Raw genomic sequence first — 22634 nt, 5'->3', positions numbered from 1 at the left:
CAGGAAGCAGCATCGTTACTCCCCACTTCAGCGAGGTAGTGTCAGGTAAACAGACAAAAAAGAAAAAAGGCTACATTCATTCACACTCCATCTCTAGCTGTCATGTGTAATGCACCAAAACCACAGCTCCCTATCTACATCCAGGTCCCAGAGACCTGTCCATGGTTTACCCCAAACACTTCACATGCCCTGGTTCAGTCCAGTCTATATATCTATAATCTCTGAGAGCAAAAATGGGTATGTATGAAGAAAAACTAGTTCCAGTAATGTTATATGGTTGCGAGGAATGGGTTATAGATAGGGTTGTTCAAAGGAGGGTGGATGTGCTGGAAATAAAATGTTTGAGGACAACAGGTGGTGTGAGGTCATTTGATCGAGTAAGCAATGAAAGGGTAAGAGAAATACATGGAAATAAAATGAGTGTGGTTGAGAAAGCAGAAGACAGTATGTTGAAATGGTTTGGACAAATGGAGAGAATGAGTGAGGAAAGATTGACAAAGAGGATATATGTGTCAGAGGTGGAAGGAACAAGGAGAAGCAGGAGACCAAATTGGAGGTGGAAAGATGGAGTGAAAAAGATTTTGAGTGATCGGGGCCTGAACATGCAGGAGGGTGAAAAGCGTACAAGGAATAGAGTGAAGTGGAACAATGTGGTATACCGGGGTTGACATGCTGTCAATGGATTGAACCAGGGCATGTGAAGCGTCTGGGGTAAACCATGGAAAGTTTTGTGGGGCCCGGATGTGGAAAGGGAGCTGTGGTTTCGGTGCATTACAGATGACAGCTAAAGACTGAGTGTGAACAAATGCGGCCTTTGTTGTCTTTTCCTAGTGCTACCTCGTGCACATGCGGGGCGAGGGGGTTGTTATTTCATGTGTGGCAGGGTGGCGATGGGAATGAATAAGGGCAGACAGTATGAATTATGTACATGTGTATATATGTATATGTCTGTGAGTGTATATATATGTATAAGTTGAGATGTATAGGTATGTATATGTGCGTATGTGGACGTGTATGTATATACATGTGTATGTGGGTGGGTTGGGCCATTCTTTCGTCTGTTTCCTTGCACTACCTTGCTAACGCAGGAGACAGTGACAAAGTATAATAAATAAACAAATAAATAAAAAAATCCCTGGGGATAGGGGATTAAGAATACTTCCCACGTATTCCCTGCGTGTCGTAGAAGGCGACTAAAAGGGGAGGGAGCGGGGGAGCTGGAAATCCTCCCCTCTCGTTTTTTTTTTTTTTAATTTTCGGGGGGCTGGAAATGCTCCCCTTTTTATTTTTTTTAATTTTCCAAAAGAAGGAACAGGGGGGGCCAGCTGAGGATATTCCAAAAAAGGCCCAATCCTCTGTTCCTAGCGGGAGATGGCGAATAGTTTAAAAAATAAATAAATAAATAAATAAATAAATAAATATATATATACATACATATATTTTTATTTTTATTTTGCTTTGTCGCTGTCTCCCGCATTAGCGAGGTAGCGCAAGGAAACAGTCAAAAGAATCGCCCAACCCGCCCACATACACATGTATATACATACATGTCCACACACGTACAATATACATACCTATACATCTCAATGTACACATATATATACACACACAGACATATACATATATACACATGTACATAATTCATACTGTCTGCCTTTATTTGTTCCCATCGCCACCCCGCCACACATGGAATAACAACCCCCTCCCCCCTCATGTGTGCGAGGTAGCGCTAGGAAAAACACCAAAGGCAGCATTCATTCACACTCAGTCTCTAGCTGTCATGTAATAATGCACCGAAACCACAGCTCCCTTTCCACATCCAGGCCCCACACACTTTGCATGGTTTACTCCAGACGCTTCACATGCCCTGGTTCAATCCTTGACAGCACGTCGACCCCGGTATACCACATCGTTCCAATTCACTCTATTCCTTGCACGCCTTTCACCCTCCTGCATGTTCAGGCCCTGATCACTCAAAATCTTTTTCACTCCATCTTTCCACCTCCAATTTGGTCTCCCACTTCTCCTCGTTCCCTCCACCTCTGACACATATATCCTCTTGATCAATCTTTCCCCACTCATTCTCTCCATGTGACCAAACCATTTCAAAACACCCTCTTCTGATCTCTCATCCACACTCTTTTTATTTCCACACATCTCTCTCACCCTTACATTACTTACTTGATCAAACCACCTCACACCACATATTGTCCTCAAACATCTCATTTCCAGCACATCCACCCTCCTGCGCACAACTCTATCCATAGCCCACGCCTCGCAACCATACAACATTGTTGGAACCACTATTCCTTCAAACATACCCATTTTTGCTTTCCGAGATAATGTTCTCGACTTCCAAACATTCTTCATGGCTCCCAGAATTTTCGCCCCCTCCCCCACCCTATGATTCACTTCCGCTTCCATGGTTCCATCCGCTGCCAGATCCACTCCCAGATATCTAAAACACTTCACTTCCTCCAGCTTTTCTCCATTCAAACTTACCTATATATATATATATCTATATATATATATATATATATATATATATATATATATATATATATATATATATATATATATATATATATATATGTGAGAAACTGCAGAAGCTGGTGACTGAGTTTGGTAAAGTGTGTGGAAGAAGAAAGTTGAGAGTAAATGTGAATAAGAGCAAGGTTATTAGGTACAGTAGGGGTGAGGGTCAAGTCAATTGGGAGGTGAGTTTGAATGGAGAAAAACTGGAGGAAGTGAAGTGTTTTAGATATCTGGGAGTGGATCTGGCAGCGGATGGAACCATGGAAGCGGAAGTGGATCACAGGGTGGGGGAGGGGGCGAAAATTTTGGGAGCCTTGAAAAATGTGTGGAAGTCGAGAACACTATCTCGGAAAGCAAAAATGGGTATGTTTGAGGGAATAGTGGTTCCAACAATGTTGTATGGTTGCGAGGCGTGGGCTATGGATAGAGATGTGCGCAGGAGGATGGATGTGCTGGAAATGAGATGTTTGAGGACAATGTGTGGTGTGAGGTGGTTTGATCGAGTAAGTAACGTAAGGGTAAGAGAGATGTGTGGAAATAAAAAGAGCGTGGTTGAGAGAGCAGAAGAGGGTGTTTTGAAATGGTTTGGGCACATGGAGAGAATGAGTGAGGAGAGATTGACCAAGAGGATATATGTGTCGGAGGTGGAGGGAACGAGGAGAAGAGGGAGACCAAATTGGAGGTGGAAAGATGGAGTGAAAAAGATTTTGTGTGATCGGGGCCTGAACATGCAGGAGGGTGAAAGGAGGGCAAGAAATAGAGTGAATTGGAGTCATGTGGTATACAGGGGTTGACGTGCTGTCAGTGGATTGAAGCAAGGCATGTGAAGCGTCTGGGGTAAACCATGGAAAGCTGTGTAGGTATGTATATTTGCGTGTGTGGACGTGTGTATGTACATGTGTATGGGGGGGGGTTGGGCCATTTCTTTCGTCTGTTTCCTTGCGCTACCTCGCAAACGCGGGAGACGGCGACAAAGTATAAAAAAAAAAAAAAAAAAAAAAAAAAAAATATATATATATATATATATATATATATATATATATATATATGAATGGAGAAAAACTGGAGGAAGTAAAGTGTTTTAGATATCTGGGAGTGGATCTGGCAGCGGATGGAACCATGGAAGCGGAAGTGGATCATAGGATGGGGGAGGGGGTGAAAATTCTGGGAGCCTTGAAGAATGTGTGGAAGTCGAGAACATCATCTCGGAAAGCAAAAATGGGTATGATTGAAGGAATAGTGGTTCCAACAATGTTGTATGGTTGCGAGGCGTGGGCTATGGATAGAGTGGTGCGCAGGAGGATGGATGTGCTGGAAATGAGATGTTTGAGGACAATGTGTGGTGTGAGGTGGTTTGATCGAGTAAGTAACGTACGGGTAAGAGAGATGTGTGGAAATAAAAAGAGTGTGGATGAGAGATCAGAAGAGGGTGTTTTGAAATGGTTTGGTCACATGGAGAGAATGAGTGGGGAAAGATTGATCAAGAGGATATATGTGTCAGAGGTGGAGGGAACGAGGAGAAGTGGGAGACCAAATTGGAGGTGGAAAGATGGAGTGAAAAAGATTTTGAGTGATCAGGGCCTGAACATGCAGGAGGGTGAAAGGCGTGCAAGGAATAGAGTGAATTGGAGCGATGTGGTATACCGGGGTTGACGTGCTGTCAATGGATTGAATCAGGGCATGTGAAGCATCTGGGGTAAACCATGGAAAGCTGTGTAGGTATGTATATTTGCGTGTGTGGACGTATGTATATACATGTGTATGGGGGGGGGGGGTTGGGCCATTTCTTTTGTCTGTTTCCTTGCGCTACCTCGCAAACGCGGGAGACAGCGACAAAGTATAATATAATAATAATAATAATATATATATATATATATATATATATATATATATATATATATATATATATATATATATATATATATATAAAATCCCTGGGGATAGGGGAGAATGAATACTTCCCACATATTCACTGCGCATCGTAGAAGACAACTAAAAGGGAAGGGAGCGGGGGGCTGGAAATCCTCCCCTCTCATTTTTTTTTTTCTCAAAAGAAAGAACAGAGAAGGGGGCCAGGTGAGGATATTCCCTCAAAGGCCCAGTCCTCTGTTCTTAACACTATATATATATATATATATATATATATTTACACTCAAAGACATTTGATTTTGGGAGTTAACCTCTAAATATGTACTTCAATCTATGAACAAGCCTCCTTAGAGAATATCATATTAACAGGGTTGTTCAATGCTAATCATCAACCCTGCATATTCTAAAAGCAATCCAGAAGCTTTTTCTTTATGTTTCTCACATCTAATGATACATGCAACTGTATGGAAAATAAACACATCCTCCATTCTGGGTTATTTCAGCTCACTCTAGAAAAATTATTGTTTTCTGAAGAAACCCAAAGCTTTTCCATTATGTTTCAATCAACTGCTAGTAGAAAAGTGAACAAACATGAACTCCATATATCTAAGCCATTTTACCTAATATTTCTTGGGGCAACTCTATCATTATCAGTTTAATTCTAACCTACTACTTACAAAATAAAAAAAAATACAGTTTAAATGTTCTTTAGTATGGAGTGATGAGGCAACTGGGTCATGGATTTTCTTTTTCTAAAAGCAGATATTGAATACTTAAAAAGAAAAATCTTTGATTTGTTTCAATCCAAAGTAATATTGATTTACCTCATGCATTTATGCTTTAACCATACTCTTTATGAGTAATAAACAAGCCATGAAACATTTTTTTACAGAAATTTATATCACATAATCAGAGCAATTGATTAGCCTACCTCAAAAAAAATTTATATCACATAATCAGAGCAACTGTTTAGCCTACCAAAATGCCAAAAACTACCTGGTGGTGTAGCCCCCCTTGATGGTTGAGATGCAGTGGGTTATCAGGTGAATGTTCAACAAGCTCTGGAATAGCTGCAAGCACCATTTTCTCTAAAAATCTAAACACACTTGCCAGGAGGAACAAGAAATACCTCTTCACACTATCACCTTCACACACAAACTGTTGGACAGAGCAAGGTCCTACACCCAGGGCCTGAAAGTTGTCTGATGTAAATTTCTTCTTGTTTCTCATTTCTGTATGAAATACCTAAGAAGCCTAAGACATCCAAAAATTAGAAATGTCTTCAACTTGGACTATAATGAAATCGCCTGAATCATTTCAATACACTGTAAATTGAGGTTATTTGCCATAAAATTACAGCAACTGGCAACATTCCATCCCAGCCACCAGTGATCCACTTTCACCCACTTCCTCAACCACTCTCACTATTCTTCATACTCCTTCTCATCAACTACTGCAGGTCTAAAACTACTATCGAAATAAAAGCCTAATATTTGTCAAAATAATGTTACCTTTTCCCTTAGCTACATACTCAAAGAAGGATACTATATAAAATATGCTATAATCTGCAAGTAAAGCAGTTGCTAAATCCTTTGTAAGAGCAACTACAGTGAGGTAAATATCAATCAAACATATATTAACCTATACAAAAAAACTCTGTGCTCCTACAGCAGTGCTTACACTTAAAGGATGCTCGCAAGTTACTTGATTCATTTAGGATTAGGACTCTTAAGGGCTTAGCAACCTTTCCGGGAACCACACCTACATCTACCTTGACCTACATGCTACACCACTTTTTGCTACATCCAGCATTACCCTTGCGTTCATCTTCTTTACTTTAATTACATGCATCATCTAAACAATATCAATATGATGTTGGAAGGCAAGTATCCACAAATGTATATGGTATACAACAAAGCCTAACTATACAATAACTTTTTTGAGGGATAATCATAGCTAATGTGCCTGTGAAATGTGAGTGATGATGTGTAATAAAGTAACACCCCCCTCAAATGATCTTTACAACTGTAAAAGTTTTCTTTTTTGGGAAAACTTCCACCCACATCTTCAGAATGACTTAGAAAATAACAAAATTGGAATTCTTCCCCTCCTTTAGTATCACTTTCCAAAATGGGGGAAAAGAGTACAGGGTTAAACAAGTTTTTTCCTTTAAGACTCAGTCATCTGTTTCTGGTGCTACCATGTTAAGTCAGGAACCAGCAGAGACATGAAAGAAGTGGTCAAGGTAAACCATGGAACAGTCTGTGGGACTTACTGTGGACAGTAGACTCTAGTCTCAATACATTATAGATGACCACTAGAGAGTGAATATGTGTTTATGTAGCTGTTGTTCATAAGTTTCTGAAACATTCTTGCTAAGATGGAAAAAGCAACTGGGTACAGCATAGAAAATATACATGTATAGAGTATGTACCTTTTTTCTATCCAAATGCTTCTTCCACCTTGGCGAGGTAAAAGCAAGAACAAACAAATTATAGCCTCCTTCATGAACATCTAGTCCCCAGCTGTCATACATAATGTACTGAAACCAGAAGCCTAACAACTAGAACCAAGTCCCAGAGACCATTCCATGGTTTACCTTGACTGCTTCATATGTTCCAATTCAACCCACACGCGTCACCTCCCGTAAACCAAATCCATCCAGTTCATATTCTTCCATGCCTGTCTCTAACCCTTTTGAGTGTTCAAGCCCCAAAACCTCAAAGCCTCCTTTATTCCATTATTCCATCTCCTATGTCTTCCGACTTGGTTCTTCCCTCCACTTCTGATACACAGATCCTCTTAAGTCAATCTTTCTTTGTTCATACTTTCCACATGTCTGAACCATTTCAGCAGATCCTGGTGAGAACTTTCAATCAGAATGAATTTACCATCACATCTCTCTTTTACACTGTCATGACTTACATGATCAACCAACCTTACACCACGTATCATCCTCAGGTAGTTTATTTCATATATGTCCACCCTCTTCCTTTCTTTCATGATCAAGACTTATGATTCACATCCATACAACGCTACTGCAACTACTATACCTTCAAACATACCTATCTTTTTTCTATCAATACTGACCTTTCCTTCCACTTGCACTCAACCTCCGCAAGCTTTTTCCTATTCAAACTTACGTGCAAACCATCCTGTTTCACCCCCCTGCTGAACCTCATTATCTTTTGTTCATATTCACATTCAAATTTCTTCCAAGAACTCTTCCAAACTCTGTCATCAGCCTCTGGAGTTTCCCTCTAATGTCAGTGACCAGAACCATATCATCTGCAAACAGCAACTAACTCATTCACCTCCTATGCTCACCCTATCCAACACCTTGTAGACCGGTCCCTCATTCAACGATTCATGCATTTACCTCCCTCACCAACTCATTCACAAACCGATTAAACAACCATGATCAGCACACATTCTTGATGCAGGCCCACCTTCATTGGGAACAACTTATCCTCTGCCAGGTAAAAACTCCTTATTGCATATAGTAACTTTCCATTCGCCCTAACATTTGTCGCACCCAGTTTGACAAATTCTGGCATTAGAAGAAGCGAGGATAATAATGCAACAATTGGGAAAGCTACAACAGTCTCTTTTCTTAGGGACTGAGGTGCACCAAAAGATGGTTTCTTTGATGGAAAAGTATTGGCTTTAGACAAACAAAAAAGAGAGTAATGACTGGTGCCAGCTCAGAGATATGCTTCTTCAGAAAATGAAGGGTGTATGCCATCCGGACCATAAGATTTGCCCACTTGTAGCTGGAAGAGTGCTCAAAAGATCTTGAGTGAGGGAAGTATAAAAGAGTGTAGATTCGGTGGGAGGAGGTTGGATGGAAGACTAAATGGACAACTGAAAAACACAAAATTACCAGAAAAATATGGCTTTATCAGCTCAGAAAAGAGAATGAAAGTATGACCTGAAGTTAGTAAAGATACTTTTGGCTTATAAAGTCAAGAGAGATTTCTGATTCAGAAGTCATATCAGCCCAATTTCTTTTTTCAAAGATGTTCACTCACATATCTACAAAAACAGCTTTGTAATGATTACAAGGACAGAAGATATAATAATAGAATAAGGCCCTTAAAGGGGAAACGTTTAAGCCATGCCCTTAGAGGGGAAACGTTTCATGGCTTAATGTCTTGTTTCTAATGTTTCTATCTTTCCCCACTTTTATACCAAAAGCTCCTGAAGTTCACCAGTTTGAGGTTTCCAACACAAGTTGGAATGATGTTATCACAGGTGAGGAGGCCCCACTGACCATTATCAACCAACTGGGACTCTTCTCATCTCCACTGTTCACAGACCTGGCGCCTTCTCTGTACGTTTCAACAGCATTACCAGTCTCACACCCATACCTCCCTTAACAGAACAATGTTTACATCTTTCATCAATCTTTGTCTCTCTAAAAAACTGAAGTTATAGGCTACCTTTCTTCAACAATGAAAAATCTCCAGCAATACTATCTAATACTATTTAAGCTCTATGGCCAATGTAAGTGCTTATAGTAGTATACAAACACTTATTACTCAACTTTCCACAAAGCACTGCTCTCTTGACATCCATGAATGGAAATTATCTATGCAGAGGAATTCACTATAAACCACAAGGATTGGATAGGCTTTACTCATGATGATCCTGGCAAAAAAAACTTTCTTTTCCTTCCTTAGGATTCTGGGACAAATAATAAAACACCCAACACAAGTTCCTGACTGTCACAACCATTCTTCCAAAATGTCCAACTTCTCTTTTACCTTTGAACTCTCCCAGTACTCATACTTTATATTTGTCCCCTTTGTATCCTCTGACCACAATCTTATCTCTATAACTTTCAACAGTGCATATCCACCTACCCTATCATCAAAATATTATGCCTATCACTATGGGAGAGCTGAGTGATCCTTGCATAGCTACTTTATTCATTCCCTGAGAATCATATTGCTTTCCTGATAGGCTGTATCTAGCTGCATTGACTACATTACAGAGGTTATCTTGGCTGGAATGGAGTCCTACATCCCTTCCACTACATCTTTAGCCCCTATTTATGGTTTGATCATTTTTGATCTAATAACAGACACAGTGGCAGAGCATAATGGGCTTTCAATTCTCTGAGAATCTTTCCAAACCTCTTAACCATGACTCTAAGTACACCCTCATAAATGGAACTGTTTTAATATGACTTCTTTCATTTCTAAACCTTAATGGACCTTAATCACAGCACCTCCAATAACATCTGTAATTCACTTTTTCCTCCTTTCCTCTTACTCAATCAATCTATAACTTAACTTTCCAACAGATGAAGCTACCTAGTCCTTCTCTCCTAAGCTTTTCCTCCCATCAAACCGACACACTACTATATTTTTCTCACAAAGGGTCTTCCACTCTTTCATCTTCAGAGACTTGCCCACTTTTTGTAATACTTCTTAATGAATGATAAAATTACAGTACAAATCAATATTTAACTGAGGTGAGGTAGCAAATCAAAAAATTATAAGGTTCATTTCAGAGGCACTACAGAAATAATACATGGATTTGGAAGAAACATATCAACAGGCTCCTGCTAATCAAATGTACCATAATCCAGAACAGAGCAGGAACGATAATTTAAAGCAATACTTTCTATCTTAAAATTCAATCATTTGTGATAGTGGTGAGGGTCATAATAATCAAAGTAAACATGAACTTAAAAATCAACACACCCTATATATAAGAAAAAATTAACTTCACCTAAGAGCCAAGATTCACCATTAATTTCAACATAAGCAATGTCATCATCTTCCTTCCAGGGCTGTTGCATGCAGGAGGAGGATGCAAATACATTCAGCAACAATAAAATGCAGTCAACAAATTAACATCAGCACCTGAACACAGATATACTATGGGATTCACATGTTTTTTCAAATAACATCAACAATAATGTAACCTAAAATTGCTGGAGGAAATTAAAAGGCATTTCCTTATGTCAGTTTCTCAGAATGTTTCACCTATTCTTATCCTATAATTTACTTGATTATCAAGGTCCTTCCCACATGTTATCAGCTTTTATGGGACAAGGAACACAAAATGCTTTATAACACGATCCCCAAACTTAAACCACTTCTACTAACTCTAAGGAGGTTACTGACTTGAGTTTTCTCCAAATTAATTCGTAATTTCTACACTACTTCTAAATCAGGAATATTACCAAATAGTTTCATAACTGTCAGTTTACAACAGGTGGCAATGCACCCATAACTCATGCACTTTCACCATTAGCAACTTTGCAAACATATCAATCATGTGCCTAAAATCAATTAAAATAAAGGAATACTTTCAATTCTGTTAAACATCAGGTCAACATTTGTTGCCACATTGAATGGCTATCAGTCAATTCTGACAACTTTACATTGTACTTCAAGTTGAATCATAGTACTCCTTGATACAATGTAATCGCCATTCTAAAATGAAATATTGTTGGTCAATTCTTTCTTAAATAAAGCTGTACTGAACGGGGAATACACGCATGACTCAAAAATCAGTCTTCCACATTATGTCTACATGTTACATGCAAGTGTGACAATGTCGTGACCAAAAGGCTTAATAAATGTATAAGAACTAATCTACTGGGAATGGAAAGACATTATGAGGTGAGGTTCTTTGAAGCATTTTCCTAAATTAGACTTATATTTGATGTTTATCCGGCCCCGCCTTCATGAGTACCTCTTGCCATTCCATTTCTCCTGGACATTTTAGTCAAATCTTACCCAGCTAAGATTTCTACTCACTGCAAGAGATTTGCGTAGGCCAGTTTGTTCGTCTTCAGATTCATCAGATACCACATCAGAGTCATCGTCTGTAGCCAGCTTTCTCCGTCTCCTTCTGTCCGCCATGTTTATATTGTTTCGACTGGTACGTTGGTTACTATACTAATTTTAGACACTTCATCCTCGTCTATATGAAATTAATACGCTATTACTATTTCTTAGGTCTTTGTGAAAATATATGTAACCTAATATTTATTATAAAGTTTTTCTTTACTCATTTACTGGTAAAACAACGGAAAGAAATCAGCTCTGGCAATCTCCCTTATGTGACCCAAATTACTATCATGATTTGCTCGTTAGTTACCATTATGAACAATACGTTACTGAAAACTATTCATACCTTTCCTCAATTTTAGTGACGATTTAACTGTTTTTGACACATGTTCTCTCACGCTTTGCTTCTGTTTAGGAAAAATGTGGACGCTTACTCTATCATACTTATGCTAATCAAGTTTCTAACATGATAGAGATCTTAGACTAAAACCATTTTAAGCCGTGACGTTAAAACCTGATGTAGTAATGTGTCCCGAGATCTTGACTGACTGCAGTCGGTGTCGACTTCTATGACTCGCCCTCAAACTATTTCTTTTTATACACTACATTGGGAGCATTTCCGCTTGGGATTACACAATATGGGTCTATAATGTACGGTAGAGATTGCCATTTTATTTAGTTTGTGGTATCTTCTTATAATCAAATTTCTCCATTAACCCCATGGATTGTACAATTACGGCTGTTAATAGATATTAGAGGCGAGATAAATGAAGAAGAGTAATGGTCTGATTCATTTCACATATATAGTTAGTAAGTTTTGCATCTCATCACTCAGACACGTGACAAAGTATATATATATATATATATATATATATATATATATATATATATATATATATGAGATCCTAACGCCAGGACATTCTTACAAATAAGCCTTGGGTAATTATAAGTAAATAAATGAATATCCCTTTAGACAGGAGACAAAGACTATTGCCCTTCCATTACTTGGCTGACCTAGAAGGCAACTAATACATGCAATACCGTAAGGCCGGACGCCTGGGTTCCCCTCCTTGTACATCAGTTTCTAAAAGTATTAACAGGAGGAACCAAAGGAGGAGTAATCTTCCTTATGGCTGCGTTATGTGAGTGCGGGTGGGAGGGATGTAGGAGTTGTGTTGGAAGACGAACCTGAGAGTTCTGGCTAAGTAAAATTAAGCTCAAAGAGAGTTGGGGGAATGTGGTATGTAAATGTGAGGGGTGAGATCTGAGATTTATGGGAGGGCTAGAATAAAAGAGGGAATGGCAATTCTGTTAATTGAGTTGTGACAATGTGGAGTGTAAGGAAGTGAGTTCTAGATTACTGTGCGTGAGAAGGAAAGTGGGTTAAGAGAAGTGGGTGTTTGTCGGGGTTCAAGAACCTGGTAGTGAGAGAAGTGAAGAGAGGTAATGTTTTCGGGGAAATGAGAAACTGCAGTTGGCAAATTTGATGCAAATGTATAAGTATTAGTGGTGGGAGACTTGCATGCAAGAGTGGGTATAGGGCAGTTAAAGATATGATTATGGGCATGGGGTACTCATTTAACTGGAAATGTTGATCAGCTTAACGTGTTGTGAGCTGAAAAAAGACTGGTCACTGGAAATACGTACTCTTTATGATGGACACATGAATCCCAGAATTCTCTTGGCACAATAGTAGCAACAATCTGACTGACTTAGTGACACAGATCACAACGAGTCAGTCAGACTTGTGAGCAATCTTACACCTAGCAAAATTCTAATAAAGAAATGTGTGGGATTCATGAACTGACTGTAAACAAAATAAAACGCTCCCAAAGCTTATTAAGTGTTTAATTTTATCCTCATGAAGAGGAAGATCCCATTTGTTTATAGTACTTGATTGCTATCTTTCTATCTATAACTCCCATCAAGGGGTGGCTACAGCAAAAGTCTCCACTTATCCGTGTCCTTGCATCCCTCCCTCGCATACACCATACCACGCATCCTTCCACCATTTCTCTCCCTAGTATTCCTCCACCTTATTTGCCCATGTTACAGTTGGCCTTCCTCTCACACCAACCCCTTTAATTGTACCACAGTACAGTCTCCTTGTAAACTCCCAGTCTTGCATTTTTTTGCAACATGCCCAAACAACCTCAAAGTATTACCTCCACCCATTCTATCACTCCATGATTCACTCCCTTTGCATTCTCTGCCTTACCACAGATATTAATTGATGTTCTCTTTAGAAACAGCAGAAAACATCAATTAATGTGCAAAGTTTTCCCACCTCTCTTTTCAGATATCAAAATAACTTTTCATACCATCAGTAAGCTAAAGGGTTCCTTCCATCATCACGAAGGTAAAAATCCTGTGATCCTCATACCTCCTCAACCATCATGAAAGTTGCTTGGCCATCCACCTGTAGGTTGTGTGTACATGAATACCTAATAGAAAATACTTAGATTGTTGGATGAAGTAATTTATTAAGAAGAACACTTACATTTATGGATCAATTGGTGATGAAAGTGAAGAATAAGATAAGAAATGTGCTGAATTAAGTGGCTTAAGGAATTATTTTACCACGATAAGCTGGTGCCTCCAGTTCACTTGAGCTTGTAGAAGAAAGTACACAACTGTTTAATTTTCTTTTTATGCAATCCTGGGGTAATGAAGGATTTTGGTAACAGATGATAGGTAAATAGCTTGAATGTTTCCATAGAAATAAATCTCCAGTATCCTGCACATATGTGCCAGCAACATGGTATACTCGCACTCATTCATAGAGTAGGTGTAATATTTCAACACATCCAAGTTCCTCACCATTAACGCTGTGCCTTTGTTTTAGAATAAAAGTGCATATGAAACTGGTCTTCAGAGTGAAGAAAGAAACATACCTTTCAGTTTCCTCCCAAAAGACTTGCCATGTATGATATTTGAATATAATTGGAAAAAAAGTTCAACAGAAACTAGGAAATGTCATTTTTATGTCATATCAAGAGCTGTCAGACATGTCATTCACATCCGCTCCAGGCACTTGCTTATCACTGGACCAGACCAAGACATACATTTGTGTATATTTTGTTGATTTTTGAATACTAATCTGCCATTTCATAGTGGGATTTTTTCAGGCTGCCTGAAGGAAATTTTGGACAGTGCTCACTGCTCAAGGATTATGATAGAAAATCATGAAATATTTTTCTGTTATATCTAAATATTTCATGGAGGGGAAAATTTGTTTGTTTATAATATTTGTTCACAACTACTAGCATCAGGGAGCATCATTTCTTCCAAGGTGGAAGATTTAATCTCTGTGGCAATTATGACATAAAAAGTGTTCATGTACAGTGAAGGGTGAAAAAAGTTATCATAGCTTATAAGCTGTATCATATTGAAGCTCCCACTTTCATATGCATTGTCATGGGGTAACTCTATGTTTAATATGTGGTGCTACAGGAAAGCTCCCAATCTTAAAAATGGTGCCATAGAAAAGTTTCAATTCATAACTTATGGCACATAAGGATTTCAACATTTATGAGTGATATTGCGAGAAAAGTTTCCCATGTGCAAAAGTGTTAAAGGTGAGCTTTACATTATTGAATAGTTGTGTGGGTGTTCTTGGTCATAACTGGTAATTTGGAAATATTTTTTCCTTTTTATGAATGAAGGTTTTAAGGTTTTAAGTCATAATGCAGTAGTTTTTTGAGATGAACTCCTAGTTTTGTTGTTCTGGTTACCTAAGAGGGAGCTGAAGATAGCCTAGTGTGTTTAACACAAACCTGTGAGGCAAGAGGCAAGGTATCAGTGATTCGGAAGTCCTAATCTGGGTTCAAAATTCTGTAACTCACACGTGATTTAGAGAGACCCAATGTTCTTTACCTCATTTTGTGTACTGTGTACACTTTTCACTGTACTGATTTGTCTCTTCTTATTACCTGGATTTGTGTTTCTCACTGGTCCTAGACTCCTCATCTACACTCAGTCCACAATATGTGTCACTTTAATTCAAGAGCAAGAGTAACAAATTACTTCTTATTTATGTTTGTAATAAAGATATAAACGTTGATATGCAAGCACTGTAGGCTTTGTACTAATTTAATTATACTGTAAGGGGTCTGCTGATGGCATGTTGGTAATAAGAAATCAAACATGCATACAGAAATAGATAAACAGATGATATAACGTGGATATTTCCTTATAACTAATACTGCAGTAATGTCTTAAATATAACAATCTGTCTTATTCTTGCCTGTCCTTTTTGACCTGCACCTAAAAAAATTTGAGATTTTCATGTTTCAAAATCTCAAACCAAATAAAAAAATTCAAGTTTTATTGCATATTAATCAACCTACCAATATACTTCAACTATCAGTTATGTGAATAATGATAAATAAATCAAATTACTATTACATACAAAGTAAAAACAATACAATCTGTGCTTCAGTCTCACACTTTCAATAAAATGACAATTCTATCACTATAAAGATATGCTGGATATTCTTTCCATTCCATTAGGTGTTCATCATTACAGATCTAGATAAATATCTATTTTACAACCAACTCAAATGGTACCTGTACATTTCACACAGCAGGTATATCATCTACATTGTCCTTGGCCCCAAGTTATTATAACCATCACTTTTGGTCTAAAAAATATACAGTATTTGTTTATCCCAACATTTTCCCCAAAAAACTTAATCCTGCTTGTCTTTATTATTAACATTATATTTTTGTGAAAGCCATATGCCTTAATTGTTTCTACTTATTCATATAACAAATAAAGAACATTTCTGAGGATTCTCATACATTTACTTTTGTCAGCAAACATTAGCTCATGAATACTGATAACTACAGGTGATGTAAAAGAATATAAGTTTAACAACAACATTCAATGCTAAAATAAACACTATACAATAACGACAATAAAAAATAGCTGAAAACTTTTAGTATTAAAAGCATGAGGTCACGTCATGTTAAGGTGCTGTTACTGTACTTCGAAAACAAACTAACAACCTTTGGAACCATTGCAGAAAAAGATTCTTCACACACTGTCCTTGTGATAGGGATTATTTCCTCCTCTGACAGGCTGTGCCAACAATCATAGGCTGAAAAGCAAGTTTTGTCATAAGAGAGACTTTCATTTAGCAGTGTGTGAAAAGAGAAGCACTAACGTATTATGTCCATTCACCTCTGCTCAATAAGTTAAAAAGTTTAAAAAAATGCACACTGAAAACTTATTTTGTTGTAGGCTTGATCCAGACAACAAAGGTTCTCAACAAAATCAACAATTTTCCACACCATATATCTTTCTGTTGATAACAAATCCAAAGGTGGAGATTAAATTCATCAAATTCCTGAAGGGAAGATAGAAGGCATTGTTCCTTAATCAGATTTCATCTTGCTAACTGGAAAACAAACATTCATATATATTTTTATTATTCTAGCTGAGAAACTTGCAATATGATACTGAAGGTTGTGGGTAATGTTATCAACTTTGCAAAAAAATTTCCTCCTAGTATTGATTATGCACTTGGCAGTGAGAAAAAAGATCATGAGAAGCAAGTGTTTTGGAAGCAGATGAGTGAGAGTGTCAGCAGTTTTGATGGAAGAGACAGTGTTATTGGTGGGTGATTTGAATGTGTGGGTGAGTGATAAGGTAGTTGTGGGCATAATTGGAGGCGTGGGGTATTCAGTATTATTAATGGAAATGGAGAACAGCTTATGGGGTTGCTTGCTGAAAAGACATGCAAGAGATAGAGTGAAATGGAATGATGTAGTATACTGAAAGCAATGTGCTGTCAAAAGAATGAACCATGGCATGTGAAGTGTCTACGGTATACTGGAAGTTATGTGCTGTTAGGGGAGTGAACCAGAGCGTGTGAAGCATCTAGGGTAAATCATGTAAGGGTCTGTGGGGCCTGGTTATGGATAGGGAGGTGTGGTTTCAGTGCATTACACATGAAAGCTAGAGAATGGACAACTGCAATGTGGTCTTTCTTTGTATGTTCCTGGTGCCACATTGCTAACATAAGAAACTGTGATGAAGTAGAAAATAAAGAAAATTGTTATAACAGTGTGATGATCTAACATTTTGGGTACGATACTTGCAAAAGACAATAACACATAATAGTAAGAGGGTAGCACTCAAGGGAAGTAGGTGCCCCTGCCCAAGGTTTGGAAATAGGCTTTACTTGAAATTAAGCACTAACTATACACTGTCCTTATGAAAAACTATTAGAGGATTAAAGCCACATAATACTGGAGATAAGATCTGGTATGTCTGAACTGCTTAAAAATCCATTACTATTGAAAACTAATGCACTATAATCTCTTACTGTACAAGAAACTGATATCATTTGACTCCAGACAGAATCAGACATAAAACTTTACTTCACATTCATAACAGTCACACTATGAGTACAAATAATAACAATACATGTATAATGTAGGTAACAAGTCTGTCTCTGGAAAATGGACATCTCTACTCTTTGCTAGCCAGAAGGGTTGCTTGGGCACCTCATTTCTGTAAAATTATTTCTCACAAAAGGTGCATACCTATTTGAAATTCAACAACTCCTAAAGTGGTAAACTCTGCCTTTGATACATTATTCATGTCCATTTGACTTTAAAAGTGTGTGAAATGATACCCAAAAGTCTGTGGATTCTGACTTAGTTCAAAAAGGAACTAAGGGGATCTGACATTACGATAGTATCTGGATACAAAGCCATTACTTTCTTGGTAACCATATGTTCCTTAAAAAAATATAAGTTATCTTAAATAATTTCTTAACAATGGAATATTCTATCAAGAAGTTATTCTACTGTCAGTGGTAAGAACTACTGTTCAGACAATAAGTGCAGCTATAGCATATCATGCCTTCCCTTAATATAGTGTAATTCAACCCTTGTGAATCAGAAGCAACTTTACTAACACCTTTGCCCCATGCCTTAGTATTTACTTTGATAATATCTTTTTCAAATCTGGACTACTATTGTTAGTTACAAACTCTTAAAGGCCATTCTAATGTGGTTTTGGTCAGATATCATCCAAGAACCACTCAGTATTCCTTTAACGATTCCTGCTCAGATTTTCTCCTTGTTTGTTACCATCATGACCTCTCAGCTCTTGCATCAGTTTAAGTTCTTACCCTTAGTAAAAATGCCATTTTCTTCTTGCTAAGTCATGTGAATACATCTCATGAACATGGGTTCCTTAAATAAGCTTATGCACACAAAAAATATTCACAGTTCAGCAACAAGTAATTCAACACGCACCCTCTATATTCAATAAAAGTAACCACATACAGTAATAAATATCTGGGGCTGATTTTCTATGAACCACTCTTATGTTGGGGAATAATTAATCTAATAAAGAGAAAAACATATGGGATGGAAGGAGAAAGGAAGGGATGGGCAAGGGAAAAGTAGAAAGTGTTTATATGTAAGAATGAACTTTCTTTGTCTAAAATACACCCAAAGGTATACTGATACTTACAGTAAATGGGGACATGTCCAGCTAGTTCACAGGCAGCTGCAGCAAAATCTAATACATTCTTTATACCTGGATACAAGAGAAAGGAAAATGTAATATTACTAACCGGCAGAATACAGAACTTCAAAATTTGTCGGTAAATGATGGCAAATATTAGTTATGGAAGTGACACTTTATATCAGAATGAAGTTTAAGTAAGTCTGACGAGAGAAATGGGAATGGTGTACAAGGAATAGGGTAATTTTCTGTAGCTGTAATGTACATATCCTTATTTCTGCTGTCAGCTGAAAGTCCACTGTATAAGTTTGCAGGATCCCTATTTATTAGCAAGACTGGAAAATCAAGGTAAGCCTGAACATCTTACAATCAATTTGGCATGGGCCAAACATGCCCTATTCTAAACCATCTTGTGTGAAAGAAAATAGAGAAAAGGAAAAGTAAAAGGGTCAAGTTTTGAAGTTAGCCTGAGAGAGTTTATAAGACGGACCACTTTCAACTCAACTCTGTCAAGTAAGGATGCAGAGCTAAACCACCCCAGATGTGAGACCAGTGCTCTATACAAGGATGAATCAATCCTTTGTATAAATGAAACAACTGTTCAGATTAAAAGAAATTTTTGCATCTAAATAGCACTAACTGTTTTTTAAAGACAGACTGCTATTTCTGTCATGAGGGGTCTGTAAATATTTAATTTACAGTGTAAATATCTGAAATATTAATTCAGTGCTAATTCTTGTAAAAACTTCTCCTGCAATGTGACTTGTATTGTAATTCAATTAATGTGGCCCAATCCCATGCCTTTTGTGCAATGGGCAGAAGTGCACAAAAAAATTGCCAATCTTGTGGAAAAACTCAAACCTTTCATGTTCAATCAAAAGACAAGGTAATATGCCCAAAATCAGGCTATTTTAAGTTCACAATATGCAAATTTTTCAAAGATCTATAATGGTTTTTAACAAGAGTTTTATGGAAAATCAATTATTCTTCTTGCTCAAAAGAGAAGAGAGGTTCAATATCCCAAACATCATTGGAAAAGACAGATTCAAAGATATGATATATAAATTTGTTTCTCAGTGCTCATTATTTTAAACACCAACCCTAAACATTTTCTAGAATAGTTTGGCACATTGTATGTACACCTGTAATCAATGGAAACAAAATGGTGTGAAGTTATGAATTGTTTAAACCTTATGAATATAAAGCTCTGGTGATAATTTTAAAACATCCAGCTACAACACATATATTACCAAATCTAAAAAATGTAAGACAACGGATCTCTATCAAAAGTGAACTCCACTGGATTGTCACAATGGTCTGAAAAGAGGAAGCTTCATTGTCCTTTTCTTGTGCCACGTTAAATTTCAAAATCATGGTTTTCCCTCGTAAGATTTTTAACATGGTAAGTAGCTGACTTGATGTTATTCATGGAACCAGACAGCAGAAAATAGCCTCTAAGGGTGTTTGAAAAATGCATAATGCTTTAGACTCCCACAATCCCCCCGCACCATCACCACCATCATGTCAAAAATTCCAAGATATACCCCTACAGTAAACTTATGAATCCTTTCTTTGTTCAAGAAAGCCAACCAGAGATCTCACTAAATCATACTCTTAATATCTACACAAAAGTTAATAATAACACCCAAGACGTTTGAGTAGGAAGTCATGAGTGGATATAGGTTAATTGGAACATGTCACTTTAAGCAAACTTCTAGTAAGTAATGTCATCATGGTAGTACCATGTATAATGATTCTTATAGGTTGGTGTGCATTCATAAGTGGCAACAGGGGATGGTTTAATACATAAGATTATATAATCTTGTATTCATATACCATATGCATGACAGGAAATTTTTCCATCTAAATGTAGCTTACAGGACAGCTCACATAAAGACCTGAGCAGCCAATAAAAAACAAAAATCTTTAACAAACAGATATATGATGAACGAACCATAAGAGGGCTTCCTTGCCCAGAGAATCACTCTTATTGTGCTGTATCTGCCATCTGGGGAGTTACTATCAAGATAGGTTCCTCTTGTGATATACATATTGTGTGCCATCTCCTCCTCAAGAAACAATTTGACTACAATCACCAGTGATCTAAAAAAAAAAAGAACAAGACAAAATGATAAAGCACCGAAACAATGCTTGATTTGAAATATTAGATAACATAAAAGTTGTGTGAAAATTAAAAAAAATAATTTTTTTTCGTACATGCTCACCATTTCCTGTGTGAGCAAAGTAGCATCAAGAACAGATATATATATATATATAGTGTGTGTGTGTGTGTGTGTGTGTGTGTGTGTGTGTGTGTGTGTGTGTGTGTGTGTGTGTGTGTGTGTGTGCATTTGTAAGAAGTGGAGGGAACAAGAAGAATGTGGAGATCAAATTGGAGACGGAAGGATGGAGTGAAAAAGATTTTGAGCAATTGGAGCCTAAACATGCTGGAGGATGAAAGGTGTGCACAAGACAGAATGAAATGGAATGATGTGATATATGTTTGTACTGAAGAATGTGTGTGAAAAATACTTAGAGAAACAGATGGATTTGTATGTGCCATTTATAGATCTGGAAGATAAGATAAGGTTGACTGAGATGCCTTGAGGAAGGTCTTCAGAATATAGTGTGGGGGAAGAAAGCTGCTAGAAGCAGTTATAAGTTTTTATCAAGGGTGTAAGGAATGTATAAGAGTACAAAGAGAGGATAGTGAATGGTTTCAGTTGAAGACTGGTCTGTGGCAGGGGTGTGTGATGTCATGGTCATTTTATTTGTTTATGGGTGGGGTGGTGAGGGAGGTAAATACAAAAGCAAGTCTGTAGGGAATGAGAGGGCCTGTAAAGTGAGTCAGGTGTTTGCTGATGATACAGCACTGGTGGCTGATTCAAGTGTGAAACTGCAGAAGTTGGTGAGCAAGTTTGAGAGAGTATGAGGAAGGAGGAAGTTGAGAGTAAATGTGGATAAAAGCACGGTTATTAGGTTTAGCAGAGTTGAGGGACAGATTAGTTGGTGTGAGAATCTGAAAGGAGAAAAATTGGAGGAAGTGAAGTGTTTTAGATACCTGGTAGTGGACATGGCAGCAAATGGAACCATGGAAGCAGAAGTGAGTCATAGGGTGGGTGAGGGCAAGAAAGGTTCTGGGTGAACTGAAGAACGTGTGGAAAGAGAGATCAGTATCTAGAAGGGCAAAACTGGGTATATCTGAAGGTATAGTAGTCTCAACATTATTTTATGGATGTGAAGAATGAGCTATAGATAAGATTGCACAAGAGGGTGGGCATATTGAAAATGAAATGTTTAAGGACAATGTGTGGTTTGATCAAGTAAGTAATGAAAGGGTAAGAGAGAAAAAGGTGGTAATAAAAAGTGGTTGAGAGAGCTGAAGAAGGTTGGCTGAAATGGCTTGGATATATACAAAGAATGAGAGAGGAAAGGTTGACAAAGAGGATATATGTGTCAGAAGTGGAGGGAACCAAGAGAACAAGGAAACAAAGCTGGAGATAGAAGGATCGAGGGGAAAAAGATTTCAAGTGATTGGGGCCTGAACAAGCAGGAGGTAGACAGGTGTGCACTGATTAGAGTGGAGTGGAACAACATTGTACACAGGGGTTGATGTATAGTGAGTGGACTGAACCAGGGCATATGGAGTGTCCAGGGTAAATCATGGAAAAGTCTGCAGTGCTTGATTGTGGATGGGAGGCTGTGGTTTTAGTGCATTAAACATGACAGCTCAAGATTGGATATGAATGGATGCAGCCTTTCTTTGCCTGTTCTAACGCAACCTTGCTAACACAGGAAACAGCAATCAGTTATGAAGGATGGAAGAAGACTCTCTTGCTACTTGTTATTTACTATTTTCATCATTCTTCTCATTTACATTCAGCAATTTATCTTTAACCTTCAAGGGTGTATAATGAAAAACTAAGAGCACTACT

General features: G+C 37.8%; 2 protein-coding genes across 8 annotated transcripts in view; both read right to left on the bottom strand.

The window, feature by feature from the left end:
* btz (CASC3 exon junction complex subunit) overlaps positions 1 to 11800 on the bottom strand; it is a 54113-nt gene extending 42313 nt beyond the window's left edge. For 2 of the 5 annotated variants that reach the window (XM_071657161.1, XM_071657164.1), the window contains exon 1: positions 5401 to 5649. In XM_071657161.1, coding sequence (XP_071513262.1) covers positions 5401 to 5634 — 234 coding nt within the window. In that variant the 5' untranslated portion in view covers positions 5635 to 5649. Of the gene's footprint in view, positions 1 to 5400; positions 5650 to 11180; positions 11347 to 11559 lie in introns of those variants that run through there. The other 3 variants (XM_071657162.1, XM_071657163.1, XM_071657165.1) reach the window with 3 other exon arrangements.
* Positions 11801 to 15228: 3428 nt separating this feature from the next.
* Positions 15229 to 22634, bottom strand: part of LOC139746122 (GDP-D-glucose phosphorylase 1) — a 29189-nt gene continuing 21783 nt past the window's right edge. For 2 of the 3 annotated variants that reach the window (XM_071656979.1, XM_071656980.1), the window contains exons 7-9: positions 20654 to 20802; positions 18706 to 18771; positions 16034 to 16315 (exon numbers count right to left, since the gene is read on the bottom strand). In XM_071656979.1, the coding sequence (XP_071513080.1) occupies positions 16179 to 16315; positions 18706 to 18771; positions 20654 to 20802 (352 nt within the window). In that variant the 3' untranslated portion in view covers positions 16034 to 16178. Of the gene's footprint in view, positions 16316 to 18705; positions 18772 to 20653; positions 20803 to 22634 lie in introns of all 3 variants that reach the window. The other variant, XM_071656978.1, reaches the window with a different exon arrangement.

Source organism: Panulirus ornatus, chromosome 64 (assembly GCF_036320965.1).
Source record: "Panulirus ornatus isolate Po-2019 chromosome 64, ASM3632096v1, whole genome shotgun sequence".
Lineage (NCBI taxonomy): Eukaryota > Metazoa > Arthropoda > Malacostraca > Decapoda > Palinuridae > Panulirus > Panulirus ornatus.
This window is presented reverse-complemented; position numbering and strand designations above follow the sequence as displayed.